Source organism: Podarcis raffonei, chromosome 7 (assembly GCF_027172205.1).
Source record: "Podarcis raffonei isolate rPodRaf1 chromosome 7, rPodRaf1.pri, whole genome shotgun sequence".
In the NCBI taxonomy this organism is placed as follows: Eukaryota; Metazoa; Chordata; class Lepidosauria; order Squamata; family Lacertidae; genus Podarcis; species Podarcis raffonei.
Window position 1 is genome coordinate 80,840,395 of NC_070608.1, and position 17,139 is coordinate 80,857,533.

General features: G+C 43.3%; 1 protein-coding gene across 4 annotated transcripts in view; it reads right to left on the minus strand.

Moving 5' to 3' along the window:
* Positions 1-10,436, minus strand: part of NFX1 (nuclear transcription factor, X-box binding 1) — a 34,421-nt gene extending 23,985 nt beyond the window's left edge. The window contains exons 1-6 of one of the 4 annotated variants that reach the window (XR_008331623.1): positions 10,072-10,436; positions 7,509-8,498; positions 5,076-5,237; positions 4,757-4,834; positions 3,508-3,613; positions 2,103-2,174 (exon numbers count right to left, since the gene is read on the minus strand). Coding sequence is in view for 3 of the 4 variants with exons in the window: in XM_053397177.1 (XP_053253152.1) it covers positions 2,103-2,174; positions 3,508-3,613; positions 4,757-4,834; positions 5,076-5,237; positions 7,509-8,498; positions 10,072-10,099 (1,436 nt within the window). In the remaining variant the exon portion in view is untranslated. The remainder of the gene's footprint in view (positions 1-2,102; positions 2,175-3,507; positions 3,614-4,756; positions 4,835-5,075; positions 5,238-7,508; positions 8,499-10,071) is intronic. The other 3 variants (XM_053397177.1, XM_053397176.1, XM_053397178.1) reach the window with 3 other exon arrangements.
* Between the last annotated feature and the right edge of the window lie 6,703 nt (positions 10,437-17,139).

The following is a 17,139-nucleotide window of genomic DNA, read 5'->3' on the forward strand; positions in this document are numbered from 1 at the left end:
GGGAGTCAGCTCAATCTGAAAAGGTAGTTTGCAAACCTGACACAAAAGAATTAGAAATTCATATGTACATGAAATCCATACAAATGATGGTGGTTGGGGTGGACAATAAGAAAACCTCTTAGAATGGTAAAGCAGACGAGTTATCTAGCTTAGAAGTTATTTATTTAACTCCAAATGAGGAATATGTTGCCCTCCAGATGTTATTGAACTCCAGTGCCCATCAGCACCAGCCAGCACTGGCCAGAGATTTGGGGTCAAAGTAGCTTTGAGTTCCTCTCCAAGCCCCTAACACATTCTCATTTAGCCCAAGTTTGGCTTAGCATGATGTGTGAACCAGGCTGAAATGGAACCTATGTTTTAGCTTACTCTTCTAAGCCTGCCCCTCAGAGGGTGCTATAAGAATATACCAATGAGATTTCAGCTTGCCATCTTGCAAGTAGAAAAATTGGAGTGTTTTGCCCAGTACATATGTTAAAATTTAAGCCATGTTTTCCAAGCCAACTTCAAACCATTTTTTTCCATATGCCAATTTGCAGCTAATTCGCAATTACTCACATACTGGCTGCACTGGAGGAATCAGCCATGGTTTACTGTGATGAGAAAGCATCACTGGCAATTACATTGAAAGTGTCTTCTTGCTCATGAGCAAAATGTCTCCTCAACAGACTTTACCACTAGCTCAGGAGGCAGGGTAGGCATCCCTGTCTCTCAGTGATTGGGGCTGCGATTCCCATCAGTCCAAGGCAGGTCTGCTAGCTGGAACATTCTGAAATAGCTATACATCTGGCCCTCATTTTGTAGTATTTGGTTTCTGTGTACCTGGGGAGATCTCAAAGGTCAGATCATTTTGGCAGGGCTGCGTCCTCCAGCCAGGAGAGCCTTAAATAAAGTACTGGTGGTTCTCTCACCCCCACCCCAAACACCCTGTTTCTGATGCTGCAGGGGAAAATTGACCTGGCATTGTTTTAGTTTATCCTTTTCTTCTTTAAGGCTGCTCTCAGTATCCATGCTGATTTATAATTCAAGTACCATTTTGCATGCTCTTTTCCATATAACCAAACAAGAGTCTATCCAGATAAGACTATTTTCAAAGTGAAGGGAAATTAAGACTAAAAAGGAAATGGGGGGTGAGGGTTTAATGCAATTTCAACAGGACAATCTAATCTACAACTCTGAATTGTAATCATACACAAAATGATTATATAGCATACTATGATACACACAGAAGCAACACAAAACTGAAAACCTGAGCTTACTGGGCCTTACTATATTTACCTTTTACTATTTTTCTTAGTTTTAATTCGTGGGACAACCTGAGAAAAAAACACCTTAAGAACAATAGCACCAAATATTGGCAACTTCATTTTTACATTAGCAGCAGCAATGAACAAAGAAAACTTGAGGGCCAGCCCATAAATCACGTTCCATTTATTTCAGAGGTATCAAAATTATCTATGAATTGTCTGGAAATTCTTACTTGACAGGAATCTCACACAGCAGGGGCACGATTAGTCACAATAGGAAGAGTTATTTGTGGTGTACATCATAAAGACAGCAGGCAATTGCTAGGCAATCACAGCAGAGAGGGTGGCATCTATTTCTGATGCATTTTGCTGTACAGCCTGTAAGAGCTTGTCACTGTACATAGAGAGATCACGTACAGAAAGATTTGCTTATTGCAATATCCCATTGAAGCTTCATATAATATTAGTATCTATGTCATGCTTTCCTTCTCAAGTAATTTTGTTTTTCTTCCCTAACAGCACCCTTCGATATTTTCAAATTTTGGTAAAAAGAATAATTGCCATTAAAAAACACTGGCCACCAGCCAGAGGAGGGACTGCAGTAGACAATCCAACTACACAGGCATCTACACATGGAAGAAGCATGTATACTAGGAGATACATGCCATTAAAACGGTAGCCAGCCAATTTCCTAATTGTATGGACCACTTAAAAATATTATTTTAAATAAATACTGTATTATTTTAAATTTTTCAGATTCTTCGGAGACATTACAAAAAAAAATACTAAATTATTATTCTGTGGCAGGCCGCAAATAAATCTTAAGCTTTTTGCAATAAAGTCTAAGTATGATCTCACCTTGTGCGTCCACATTCACATTTTTTGGTCATAAAAGCAGGACATGATGGGCAAGGTCCTGGATGGCAGAGTCTGAAAAATGGAAGTATTCAACAGAATTTAAGTTTTGTAACATTTTCATTTCAATCCGATTCACAAAAGTCAGCAGTTATCCTTGCACGCTGAAGTTAAGGCATCATCAGAACTTTACTACACGGAACGTAATTTAATAATTGCAGTGCTGGACACAATACTACCATGCCTAACACAACACAGAAGCCTAGTTAAGATATAATGATGAGGAACAAGTCCCCAGCTGTCTTTAGAATATCAGGAGCAGTTATTTATTTTAGAGCACAATCATTTGATATTCTAGTTAATGTCAATTTTCATTTAACACTCACCCATGGTGAAAGTTAACAGGGAAAGGGCAAAAGGATTTCACACCCTAAAAGGAAGCGGCTGGATGGGAAGGAAATAAATGACCCTACAGCTGCTTATCTCTAACATGCAACTAAGTGAACCCCACCATCAACCTTTGCAACATCTCAGCAATCCCTGCTTATGATCTCAGCAGAACCACTGCTGTGTCCAAAATGCTGCCGTTCACACTGGCTAGGCAGGCAAACGGGGAGGCCAGTGAAGTTGTTCTTTTTCACTGCACAAGCTCCAGGCTGGTATAGCCAAGAGGCCCAGGTTGGGCCCATTAGCAGTAGCTGGACCAGCTTAGCACCCGGTGGATTCTTGGCCAGTCAAGCTCTGTGTTCTCCTCATCCGCTGACCCTGAGGCTCCATTTTGGGGAGTTGATACTAGCTACCACTAGTGGGGATACCACCAGTGATAGCTTCTGCCCATCATTTTGGCCAGTGCAGCAAAGACCTTCACAGTGGCAGCTGGACAGTCAGCTGCATCCTAGCTTTCTTCAGTGCAGTGGATCAAGGGTTAGGACTGTTCTAGCCACCACATGCTTTTGCAGAACAAAAGCAAAAAGCCCTGCTTATCTTTCAAGAGTTAAGGCATATACCGTATTTTTTGCACCATAACACTCACTTTTTTCCTCCTAGAAAGTAAGGGGAAATGTCTGTGCGTGTTATGGAGTGAATGCCTGCGGGTGGCGGGGGGGATCTGCTGCAGTCGTGAGCAGAGGATCCATGGTTCCCCTTCCTTCCCTCCTCTGTGGTTACAAAGCATGGATCCACATGGATCCTCAGGATTTTTGCATTGGGCTACTCCAAACTCACTGTCAGATCACATGTCTGTGGCCACAGCATGAACCACAAAAATCATATATCCACTATTTCATTTAGAATATTTTTTTTCTTGTTTTCCTCCTCTAAAAACTACGTGCGTGTTATGGTCTGGTGCGTGTTATAGAGCGAAAAATACGGTAATCTAATGCGCTGGGAATATTGAAAAAATACTTACATATTACATAAATGTGGACAATCTTGAGCTGATCTTTTCTTTCTACAGAGTTCTCCACAGCTATGTGGAATTTCATTTCGATTCCATTCAGGATTTTTTACCCTACCTATAGGGAAAAAAACCAATACAGAGAATGTTCATTTTTAAAATCAATCAAAGACAGAACTATATTAAAGCTTTAAAAGATTTCCTTTTTTGTGATTACTCTTAATGAAGTTTTTTTTAATTCAATCCTCTTTTACATTTTACAACAGGTTTTTAAACTTACATGAGGACAATATGACGAAATTCTTCCAGCACACATCACCCTTCTCTTCTGTCTCTAATCCATTCTTTGTCTATGTATATATGTGTGTTTGTGCATAATACGTATTATATCCATTCAAGAAGTATGCACGGAACTTCATTTCATGTACCTACAAATACAATTAAGGTTTCCATGCTCCTTGCAAGTTTAGCCCTACAACTTCATCCACTCACCTCTCTCCTCACTACAGGCTCATTCAACACACCTGCCAGCTATTAAAAGAACTGGAAACAATCATCTACCACCATATAATCATTCACATCCTATTATAATTTTAAACATATGTGATTCAGTCTATGCTTTAAAAGATGGAGCTGAATGTTTCCATAGTGACAGCAAACTGTTCAGCAGCAGACAAGATGGCAGCATCCATACCACAAGGTGCTAACGGTATTTCTTAAAGATCTTTATGAAGACAAGCAAATGAAATGTGTGCTTGTGTCAGTATGTATGGGGGGTGTACATTTATGTATGTATATATTTAAAATGTTCAAATATATACTGTATATTAAATTTATATGCTACTCTTCAGTACTGCTTTTCTCAAGGCATGTAATACGTTGGGCAAATCCCCTAGTGTAAATTCCATCCTTTCTAGTTTTTTAGGTGAAAACAGTAAACAAACAAACAAACAAACAACCCTAACATTAAAAATATTAGTTAACTTAAGGAAGTGCCCTTCTCTTTTGTGCAACTACCTGCCTTCTGAAAAGCCTCTTCAGAGAAGAGGGGCTTCTGAATAACATGGGATGGGAAGTAAGTGGAGTATAATAGATTATGTTTACTGTTGAAAAAGAAAATGAAAACAATAGCCATATTGAGTTACAAATGCACTGGAAGGTTCGTTATGCCAAGCTGGAAAAATGCAATCAAAACGATCTTATATCAAAATGATGAAACTTTCAAAAACATTCAATATTCCTGACTCTGAAAGACACTTACCACAGAAACAGGTGTAAATATTAGGAACTTGGGATGAAACATTTTGACAAGCAGGGCACCGCCAGCCACTATTACCATCTGCAAAAAAAATGAGGGAGGTTTTATAATTCTCAATCAATTTCAGGATGTATTTGATCACCTGAAGTAATAAAATATAGGAAAAACAATTTCTTGAAAAAAGTATCATACAGTACTTCAATAAACTTGTTTTACATAAAGTTAACTGAGGCAGTCACACAAGATTATGTACAACTATCTAAAAGCAGTTAAGCACAGGGGGTCTTATCAATATATTTAGCAAGTTGGAGGAAATACTGACCTTCAGTCTGTGCTGCTGGTGATCTTGCCCACTTCTTAATGCAGCTCAAGTGGAACACATGATAGCAATTCTGACAGCTCCACACTGGGGCCACCACACGGATCACATCACAACATACCATACATTCATATTTTTCTGAGGTAAGCTGCTCTATCAGAGACCCTAAGGAAGATATTTTAGGACATATACAAACATTATTCCAACAACAAATAAGTCCTGCGGCATACTAAACAAATGTACAGCGGCATAACAACGCTTTTGCCTTCAGTTACCAATTTGTGAATGGTATTTCTGCTTTCAGGACATATTCCTTTATTTTTTAGTCTTATCTTGCATAACCATCTCCCCACCCTACCCAAGGCCCATACCTGTATTTAACATCAAACACCTTCACTAGCCATTCCAGCCATTTGATGAACAAAGGTATCCAACAGCTCCTCTCCCATCTTGTCCCTCGGACCACTCATTGTCGTCCCACCACAAATCCCCGTGCTCTGAGCCTTCTTCCCTTGGTGGTTCCCCAGCTGGTTCCTCCCACCATTCCTCTGCGTCCAACCAGTCCATGACAGTTGCTGACAGGTCTCCAAGGAATAAATTTTATACGCTACAGGCAAATAGCAGCAAAACGAACAAATATTTTGTGGCGGTAGAGATCAGATATACAAGCTGACTGTAGATGCTCCTCTCCAACCCTGATCACCGAGTTACATTATGAGTAGCAAAAAGTGTCATATTGCTAATAGGCAAGGTGATGCTCCCTCAAGCACCAAATATCTTTTCATCTAAATATCAACACTATCTCATCAATGCAGCAGGTGTCCTGATTCTCTGTAGGTACGACTTTGCAAATGCAGAGTGGCTGTAATTGCCATGAAACAGCAGGCAATTCCAAAACACCAGTCTGCTCAGCAGTACTACAAAGATGAGAGACTTTGCACAGCAAGCGCTGCTGACATTACAGTACTACTGGCACACCTTTCCAAGCAACATGATGTTGAACTTCAGGACATTATTTGTTTGTTACAAACAGAGCATGTCATTTATAACCTTAGTGGTTAAACGTGTTCTATCTTTAAGGAACACTTCACACACTGACTCAACTACAGTGGTACCTCGGGTTACATACGCTTCAGGTTACATACGCTTCAGGTTACAGACTCCACTAACCCAGAAATAATACCTCAGGTTAAGAACTTTGCTTCAGGATGAGAACAGAAATCGTGCTCAGGCGGCACGGCGGCAGCAGGAGGCCCCATTAGCTAAAGTGGTGCTTCAGGTTAAGAACAGTTTCAGGTTAAGAACAGACCTCCGGAACGAATTAAGTACTTAACCCAAGGTACCACTGTACTGCTGCAGATAATCTGAGGCAAATTCTAGTGCATCCATGTTATATCTCACCACTTTCCCACATGTGCACCAAAACACCCTGGTGGTTTGATAGTGCACAAATAATTGTTATGATGAGCCAGCTACGTTTCAGAAAAGCTTCTCACAGCACAATCCTAACCATGTCTACTTAGAGGTAAGCCCTACTGAATGCAATGGCGCTTACTGCCAAGTGCATGGGGCTAGGACTGCGAAATCAGCCATTGTTGGTCTTTCTCCTCTGAGGAACTCCTGAGGTGGTTCCAGGGAAACTTCCATAGCATTCCTGAAAATCACCAATATACCATTTGGAGATCAATTAGAATCACTATTCAAATATCACACCCTATTCTAAACCCAGGAAATTAAAAGCTTGCCTGGTGCAATTATATACCACACAATTAATCAAGTTCACAACTGAAAACCTAGGAAGATATACAATCAACTGCAAATAAATAACAAGTACTGTAAGCAATTGACTCAGCAGGCTGCACCAGCACACAATTAAGCGTAAAATCAGCATAAAACCATATGAAGTAGCGTAAGATCAAAACAAACTCTAACATTATCCAACCAAGGGGAAACAGATAGTTTAGGGATAAGGATGTTATGGCTCTCCAGATTTTTCTAGACTACCAACTCCCATTTTACCGATGGCCATGATGGCTGGGGCTAATAGGAATTGGAATCCAACATCTGGAGATCCACAAGTTTCCTATCTCTGTAAAGTTCAAACAACAACAACAAAGTTTCAAAGGCCAGAAACAATGAAGGCCTTCACCTGCTGCTGAAAAGTTCCAATTGTAGACACTATATCCACCCATCTTTCTGACATTCATTCATTTTTTTTGCCCTGCTCCAACATTGCAATCATTAGGCATGTACCCTAACTTATTTATTCTCAGATGTTTGCTACATATACATCCAGAGCACTCATCCATACAGCCAGCTTCTAGCATTTTGAATAACAAAACAGAGCACCAAGGAAAACCACTTTTGTAAAAGCTAAAGGAAAGCACACAACTGGGCTTTCAGGTCCTCAAATGGATTAAGAATGGAGAAATTTACCTGTATGAGTTTCCTTGCTCTTTGGTGCATCGTTTTGCTTTTTCCAGCGCCTACTTTTATATCCATCTTGAAGGACAGGTTTTCTCCCATCACGTGTACCTGATTCCTGCACTGGCTGTGCCTGTGCCACACTCCCTAAGTTTGAACCCCTTTCACGCAGCACAGATTCTCTCTTCTCACTGGTGCGTTCTTTGGGAGGATGCGGAAGGGACGCATTCTTAACATGTTTTACATGTTTGCTCCTAGATGTATCTTGCCTTTTGCCAGTCTCTTTATTCCACATAGGCTCCCTAAAATATCTGTTTGCAAAGGGGTACTTTCTCCGGGCAATGCTATTGTCAGAAAAGCCATCAGATATTGCTTTTCCAAGTGATGCGTCAGAAGAGTCCGACTGTGTAAGATCTATTGCTGGTATATTTTCAAAGGGCTTGTCCCTCCATTTAGAAACTAATCTTTTATCCCTTTCAGGAGGATGTTTCTCCTTTTCCTTCAATCCTCTTCCACGTGAATGCATCAAATATGTCTTCTTTGGCTTTGCTCCTCTATTATCTGCAGTAGCAGCCTCCTTTTCACTGTCTGAAGAAAAATCACTGTATTCTCTTGGATTCATCCTTCGTCCTGGAATCAATCTGCTATCTAAACATTGAGGATCTTCTGAATTCCCTGCATTTGTCTGCTTTGCCTGATTTTTGCCATGTGTTCTATCATTCCTTGATCTCAGCCATCGCTGACTCTGTAAGTTGCGGCCCTTTGTTTTACCCATACTGTTGAACAATGAAGAATCTGGTTGGCTTCTATGCTGACTCTCTAGACTATAAAAAGTATGCTGATCTACAGGAGAATTTTCATATTTACTGTGTCTAGGGTGAGCAGAAGGTGGTATAGCATTTCTGTCCCGATTTGATTCCAATCTGGATTGACTGTTCCAGTTCAGACTGAAAGTTTGCCTGTCTCTTGGAATGAAGTCAGTTGCATCTGGATTTAACACACCTAGGAAAAAGGAATATATATTGAAAAAAAGCATTTTGCTGTTCAGCAAAACCCAGAATGAACTAACTGGCCAAGTGATGTCAAAATACTGTAGCCTCTTTTGGGTACCTTTCAGGTTTTGGGGGAGAAATTGCTGGGAAACAATGCAGGACACACTGGCATGTTTTTGTTTCATTTTGTTTCTTTGGTAAAAAGATCAAGACCACAGTACTACATTTATCACAATTAACTGATTGATTGCAGTATTAAGCCAAAGACAAATAACTACAAGCACTGAGGTATATGTGCTTTTCTCAGGCAGTATACCATTATGACATTCTATGTATTGTCAGGGTATTTTATATGAATCGCCCTGAGACCCTCAGGTACAGGGCAGTATATAAATTCAATAAATAATAATAATAATAATAATAATAATAATAATAATAATTTATCAGCTACATTTTATAAGCAAATATCCTTTGGTGTGCATGATACTGCTTGTTGTGCAGCAACCAAAAGTCTCAACACACATCTTGCCGTTACTATACAGATAGGAATTTATTTACTTCAGCAATAAAAAAAAATTCAGCAGCTCATCTCCGTACCCTACTCAGGAAATAACATTTTGCAAACAAATTACGATCCATAAGATGCCTATTTCAAATAACCTTACCGTAAAGGTCAACTACAAAAGTGGACGGCGGGGGGGGGGGAGAAGGGGGAGAGAGAAAAACGACTCTCTCAACAGCCCTTGCACAAAAACAAACAAACACTTCTGCTAAAATTAAATTCTACCGCTGCCCCCCGCCCCAAACTGCATCCCGCAGTACATACTGGCAAGCCAAAAGAATCAACGTCTCAGTGCTGCATTGCAACCACGGATTATCATATTCGGCTTCACGGTATTTCGGGATGATCTGCCCCCGCATGGGGCATTTCAACGGAGCCCTTTCCCGAGCTCCGGCGTTTCCCTGCTCCCTCCTGCACCGAGGGGCTCCTGCAGCTGTGTGGATGCTCCTTTCCGCGCTTTTTGCATGAGCGTCACGACATCTGTTGATGCGAGATGCACTGCAGCAGCGGCGGCGGCGGCGGAGAAAGCTGAGGAATGAGGACCGTCACCACCACCACCATGCAATATTGCAGACTTCTTCCAGGCTCGGGAATCACGGATGGTGCGCCCTCCCTCCAAGCTGCTCGGAGAGCCCGGCGTACAAGTAGCAAGAGCAGCGCGTTTATGCAACCGATGCTACTGCCGCCTGTATAACCCCCCCCCCCGGCCCGCACACACGCCGCCGCCGCCGCTCCTCTCCGGTTGCACTCACGGAAGCAAGGCGAAAACTCGCCCTTCCGACCTTTCCCGTCCGAGGCCTTGTGCCCGGCGGAGGGGCTAACCCGGGTGGAGGCGAGGAGTTCCCCTCAGGAGCGGGAAGCGAGGCGGCGCCTTCGCCCCCCTTTCCCCACCCCTCCGGCCTCCCAAGTCGGGTCCTGTCACACACGAGGCTCGCATTTTTTTCATTCCCCCCCCACACACCACCATCCAGGCCCGGCGGCGGCAGCGGCCTCCCGCCCGCCCGCTCTAGCCATTCCTTACCTGAGCTTGGCAACGCCGCCTCCGCCATGCCGCCCGCGCCACGCCGGCCAAAGCAGCCGGCCAAGCCGCCCCTCACACACAACTCCGCGCTCTCCCTTCCGCGACGCTGCCCCGAGGAGCTCCCGCTTGCCCCGCTGTGGAAGAAGGCGCGCAGGCGCCGCGCTCCGACCGACCGCCCACTGCCTCAGCCTGGCGCCGCCCCACGGGCGATGGCGCCCCCTTCTTCTTCTGCTTCCTCTTGCCACAACTACCTGATGCAGGCCGGCCCAGGCGGGAGGAGGCCGCGTCAGGACAGCGCTGACGAGAAAGCGCAGGCCCTGCTGAGGCTCCCGCGCCCAAAATCCAAGTCGGCGGCCGACTTTTCCTCCCTGAATATTACCCACGTAGAAACAATAGGAATCAATAATAGGCACCAGCAGTGCTTTTTCCCCTGAGGGGACGCATACCCCTAAACATTTTGTGACTCTTAAGTTTGGCCTCATTGAGGGGCCAATATGAGTAAGAAATGAGAGTATCCTTAAAAAAAAGAGAAAAAGCTCTGGGCACCAGTATATATTTAATATAGTCTCCCTCAGAAAAGAGGGAGCATTTCAGTGCAATGATGGTTGCTCCTCAGGAGAATTTATAATCCCTCCTTCGTCTCTGAGGTTGGGACCATCAAAATATATTATGCTCTTAAAAATACACACACACGTTCTTTTAAGTAGCTGGTATTCAGGTCTGAAAGCAAACAAAAGTAATGGCAGTTGTCATTTCTTGCCTGCCTTTCATTAAAAAAAAAAAGTCCCTGAGTCATATGAAAACACAACACAGAAAATACAATAATCCTCCAAAACAATAATTCCATACAACACATTACAGGATAGTAAGATCAGTTCTTCGGTTTTTAAAGGTCAAGGTAAAGATGTATGTCTCCATCCAGTGCTTTTTTTCTGGGGGTATGCAGGGGTACACATACCCCTAAACATTTTGTGAGTCTTTGTACATTTGTCCATTTGCTGTATTTATTTTTCCCAATTTGAACTATAAAATGGTGATTTTCTTGAGTCAAAATGAGAGTACCCCTAAACATTTTTTTTAGGAAGAAAGCACTGTCTTCATCAATCAACAAGCTGCAATCAGATGGTACCAGATACGCTTTCAAAATGTATTTATTAAATTTGTCAGCCGCTTTATCTTGCCCAGGATAACTCAAAGCAATCTGCAGCCAAGTAAACAGACAACAAACCCCTCACAGATATATTAAAAGGAAGAGGAAAGAGAAAATACACATTTAAAATATGCAGCTGTCCACAGCATTTAGCCCAAGGATTCAGGAGTCTTAGATATGTTGAAGTAATGAGGAAGAGTGTTATCTCCCAGCCTGTACAAATTTGGATTCAGTATCTGGCTCCCCAGTTGTCATATCACACCAACAACTTAAGACTGCAGTCATATACTCACTTGCCTGGGAGTAAGCTCCACTGAATTCAGTGGGACTTCAAACCGTGTCAAATTTAATGTGGTGTGGGCAGTTCCCCTGCACAGGGTCCCGAGTCGAGGGATTGCAAAATAATAATAATAATAATAAAAGCCTTATATTTATATGGGTACCTACTGAGAATATCCACAAAAAAGCAACTGTACCAAAAGGAATTATTGTGAAAAGAAGAAATATTAGGGGGAACCAAATTTTGCCCTCACTCAGGGCTTCATATTACCAAAGTCTGTGGCAGTGTGAGCAGTAATCAACTGCTCAAGTAAAAACCCTTCTTTCTAAAAGCTGCATACTACATTCACCCACACAAAATCTTTTGTTTTGAGTGAAAAATCTCTGGCCTCCCAAATACTAAGGTCTGTGTTTTAATAACAACATATCAGGAAATGTATTCAGCCAAGACAACTTCCATATTCTGTCTACAGAATTAGGAGCAGATTGCTGCAAAGATGGCACTAACAGTTTCCCTCATCCTAATTGTACCAGGATGTCAATACATTTTCACCAGAAGAAGACAATGAAAGCTTACGAGTATGAACAAACTCAAATTGAATCCAGACAAGATGGAGGTCACGACAATGAAGCAGTCCACAGCAAAGGGCCATTCTCATGTTCCACCATCCGGACCTCAGGCACACAAAGTAGGGCCTCAGATGATGATCGCAGGGTCTAGGTAGATTCAAATGGGGAGAGATGGTCCTTGAAATATTGTGGTCCTGAACTGATTAAGACTTTATAGGTCCAAACCAGCACTGAATTGGGCCCAGAAACTAACTGGCAGCCAGTGCAGTCAGGCCAGCACACAATATTATATGCTCAACCTGTTTGCTGAATTCTGCACCAGCTTAAGTTTCTGAAACATCTTCAAAGGCAGCCCTACAGATAACATGTTGCAGGAATCTAATCTGGAGGTTACCAGGGCATGGACGGCAGAAGTTAGGCAATCCCTGCCCTGATAGGGATGCAGCCAAAGCTGATGGCACTCAGCGCCATTGAAGCAAACTGAGCTTCAGATAACAGCAATGGACCCTGAAGGACCCCCAAGCTGCGTACCGGCTTCTTCAGAAGCAGTGTAATCCCATCAAGAGCAGGCAGCTTCCCAGCAATCTGGTCCAGGGAACTACCATCTAACAGTGCCTCTGTCTTGAGCTTGATTATTGGCTCTCATCCAGTACCTTATCAATGCAAGACAACAGTCTAGCACATCCGCTGCCACACCTGCAGATGCAAAGGAGAAGAGCTGTGTATCATCAGCATATTGCTGACCATGTACTTCAAAACTCTTGATGACCCCACTCAGCGGTTGCAGGTAGATGTTAAACAGCATGGGGGATAAAACCAAACCCACAATGAAGGCTCTACAGGGCCGGAGAGCACTCTCCAAGTGTCATCCTCTGGAAATGACCACCCAAGTGGGCCAGAACCACCTCAAAGCTGTGACACCAACCCCCAACTAAGACAGCCACTCCAGAAGGATACCATGGTTGATGGTACGGAAAGTCACTGAGAGATCAAGGAGAATTAACAAGGACATATTTCCTCGCCTCTCTCCCAACACTGAGCCAGTGTGGTGTAGTGGTTAAGAGCAGTGGACTCGTAATCTGGTGAACCAGGTTCGCTTCCTCTCTCAGCCCCACTCACCTCACAGAGTGTTTGTTGTGGGGGAGGAAGGGAAAGGAGAATGTTAGCCGCTTTGAGACTCCTTTGGGTAGTGATAAAGCGGGATATCAAATCCAAACTCTTTTTCTTCTTCAACAGGGCGACCAACGCAGTTTCTGTGTCAAAACTTGGGCCTAAACTCCAATTGAAATGGACCTAGAAAATCAATTTTCTCCAAGAGCGCCTGGATCTGGTCTGCGACTACCTGCTGAATAATTTTGCCCAAGAAGGGGTGATCGGCAACTGGTCAGTAGTTATTTAGATTTTATTGAGGGTTTATTGAGGAATGTTTTTACCACTGCCCACTTCAAGCAGGCAGGGACCAAGCCCTCTTGCAAGGCAGCATTACCGTATTTTTCGCTCTATAACACGCACCCGACCATAACACGCACATAGTTTTTAGAGGAGGAAAATCCGTAGGCATGCCACCCGTAGGCATTCCCTCCATAACACGCACAGACATTTCCCTTTACTTTTTAGGAGGAAAAAAGTAAGTGTTATGGTGCAAAAAATACGGTAATCACCTCCATGGCCCAGCAAGCTGTCCCCTCCCTGTTAGTTTTTATCAGCCAGGAGGGGCAAGGGTCCGGAGTGCAAGTGCCTGCCCCGACTGATCCAAGCATTATTGGGGCCACAACTGATAAGACTTTCTCACAAGCTACCCCGCCTTGAACCTCTGAGAGTGGTAGAAAGACCAAGCCTTCCTTCATTTTCCTGCTTAACTTTCCTACCTGGCGTGTATGGCCTACTGGTTAAGCACTTTAGAAAACACTATAAAGAATTTCATTTATTAGTTGAAACAATCATATATTGATACATATAGGTGTGGAACATTAATTCCTGCAGTGAAACCAATAGAGAAGGTGCATCACAACTAAAGCATTGTGGCTGTCAGTAAGATTTAATGCGGCTATACATTATAATTGTTTATTTAAAGCATTTTGTCCCAATCTTTAAATGAACTTACAAAGGGTCAATAACAATTCTATGTGTCACCTCAGAAGTAAGCACCACTGAGTTCCCCGGGAGTTATTCCTAGGTGACAGGGAAAACAGGACTGCATCCTTAGTCACACAACTAAGTTTATAAAATAATTATAATTTAGCTGGATTGTGGCCTGGTTGTTTAAGAGAGCCTCCTTATTTCATAGGGGTAGTAGACTGGCCATGTGAGAAAATCAGCACCTTTTTTATTCAATTAAAGAAGAGTAAGGGAGCATAGCACAAAATCACTTTTTTACCCTGTTCCCCTGATTAAAAACCCTTGTGTGTGGCAAGAGCTCCACACAGTGGTCACACTGTGTGAGAACTGCTCACAATGCATGATGGGTGTGTGGAATTCATGCAATTATTAGCTCTGTGTATTTTATAGCTTCCACCGTCATTTCTACTGGCTATTAGTATGAAATGGGGCTAAGGGTGAATTCAATTCCAAGAGGATAGCCATTTGTAATGGAAGGAAACAATAAAAAAAAATTGCAGGAACAAATGAGCCCTATATTCTAAACAAAATGCTTGTTTAACATGGAGGTAGGCTGTATGAATTGTGTATTGATTTGTAATGATTTGTTGGGTCTCTGGACTGTAATAAAGATTGATTGAAGATTGATTGATAAAAAAAAAGTATTTCAATTCAGCAGAACAGTTTCCCTTAGTAAAGTGATCGGGAACCTCCAACCATCAGGCCTGCCAGGCCCCTTCAAATGGTCAACAAAGCCGTTTCTGGCAAAGTCCTCTCAGCTGCCAATCACTTGATGTCATCTGACATCTGTCAGTCATAGGGTTAGACATAAAATTTTACATCTCATATAAGGTAAAGGTAAAGGTACCCCTGCCCGTACGGGCCAGTCGTGTCCGACTCTAGGGTTGTGCGCCCATCTCACTTAAGAGGCCGGGGGCCAGCGCTGTCCGGAGACACTTCCGGGTCACGTGGCCAGCGTGACGAAGCTGCTCTGGCGAGCCGGCACCAGCGCAGCACACGGAAACGATGTTTACCTTCCCGCTATAAAGCGGTACCTATTTATCTACTTGCACTTAGGGGTGCTTTCGAACTGCTAGGTGGGCAGGAGCTGGGACCGAAAGATGGGAGCTCACCCCACCGCGGGGATTCGAACCGCCGACCATGCGATCGGCAAGCCCTAGGCGCTGAGGTTTTACCCACAGCGCCACCCCCTTACATCTCATATATATTTCACTTATTCTCTTTACAATTCCTCCAAAGAATAAGTGGGAACTGAATGTAAAATATATAAATATATATGTAAGAGCCATACAATTTTGTGCAATATTTTTATTTTGTTCATGTTGGAATCCACTTTTACCCTGTGGTTTGTTTTTGTGTGTGTGTTTTTTGCCTCTGGTTCCACCTACCACCCAAATGCAGCCCCTAGAAAGTTGGCAAGGTATGAATCTGGCCATAGGTCTAAAAGAGGCTCACTAACACCTCTTTAGCATATAATGTATTTTTATGTGAAGTATGTATCCCTTCCACTTGTCAACATGATGTTTTATTTTGGGAGATGGGTGAGAAATAGACACTGTCTATTTCAAATAACAGGAAGCAAGTAACAGCTATCTACATGATGCTGAATGTGGTCTTAAAACAAAGTAATGTCAGTAGTTGCAAGGTATACCCAAATCAAAATTAATTACATATTCCTCCCATCAATGCGGTCAACCTGGCCAAGACTTTTGCTCCCAAATCCTTTCCAACCATGGATATTTGGCTGTAATCTTCTTCAAGATATATTCTTCTGTTTCATGCAGCTTTCATTCAAAGAACTGGCCGGATTCACGCCTGCTAGTTCCAGCAATGTTGCAGTCTCTAAGGTTCCCTCCCAGTCAATTGACTGAGCCCTGGTCTTGGGTTTTGGTCCTAAGCATATTTACATGGAAATAGGTCCAACTCAAGTAGATCTGTTGCTTGCTTAAACTGCAGAGTCTACAATCATGTTCTTCCCGGGTATGCTAGCTTTACAAACTATACTTTCTGCCTTCTGCCTGCCACTGCCAGTTTCTACCTACTGTCATGTAGGTAAAGGTAAAGGGACCCCTGACCATTAGGTCCAGTTGTGGCCGACTCTGGGGTTGCGGCGCTCATCTCACTTTATTGGCCGAGGGAGCCGGCGTACAGCTTCCGGGTCATGTGGTCAGCATGACTAAGCCGCTTCTGGCGAACCAGAGCAGCACACGGAAATGCCGTTTACCTTCCCGCTGGAGCAGTACCTATTTATCTACTTGCACTTTGACGTGCTTTCGAACTGCTAGGTTGGCAGGAGCAGGGACCGAGCAACGGGAGCTCACCCCGTCGCAAGGATTCGAACTGCTGACCTTCTGATTAGCAAGTCCTAGGCTCTGTGGTTTAACCCACAGCACCATCCTCTCAATCCCTGTGGGCAAGATTCCATATTTGCCTCTAAAACAGCATCTAACACTGCATGTCTACTCAATGAATCAGTGGGAACTATAATCCTATATACACTCACCTGGAAGTACAGTCATACCTTGAGTTGAATGTGCTTCAGGTTGAGCGCTTTTGGGTTGCGCTCTGCAACAACCCAGAAGTAACGGAGCGTGTTACTTCTGGGTTTCGCTGCTCGTGCATGCGCAGACGCTCAAAATGACGTCACGCGCATGCGCAGAAACGGCAGAACGCGACCCGCACAGACGCATTTTACGTTCCGTTCAGGATGCGAAGGGGGCTCCAGAATGGATCCTGTTCGCATCCCGAGGTACCACTGTAAGTCCTACTAAACTCAATGGGGCTTTCTTCTGAATGTTGTTGTTGTTGTTGTTGTTTAGTCGTTTAGTCGTGTCCGACTCTTCGTGACCCCATGGACCAGAGCACGCCAGGCACTCCTGTCTTCTTCTGAATAGAAATAAGATAAGCTGCAGCCCTATACACACTAACCTAAGTTTAAAAGGTAAGAACTA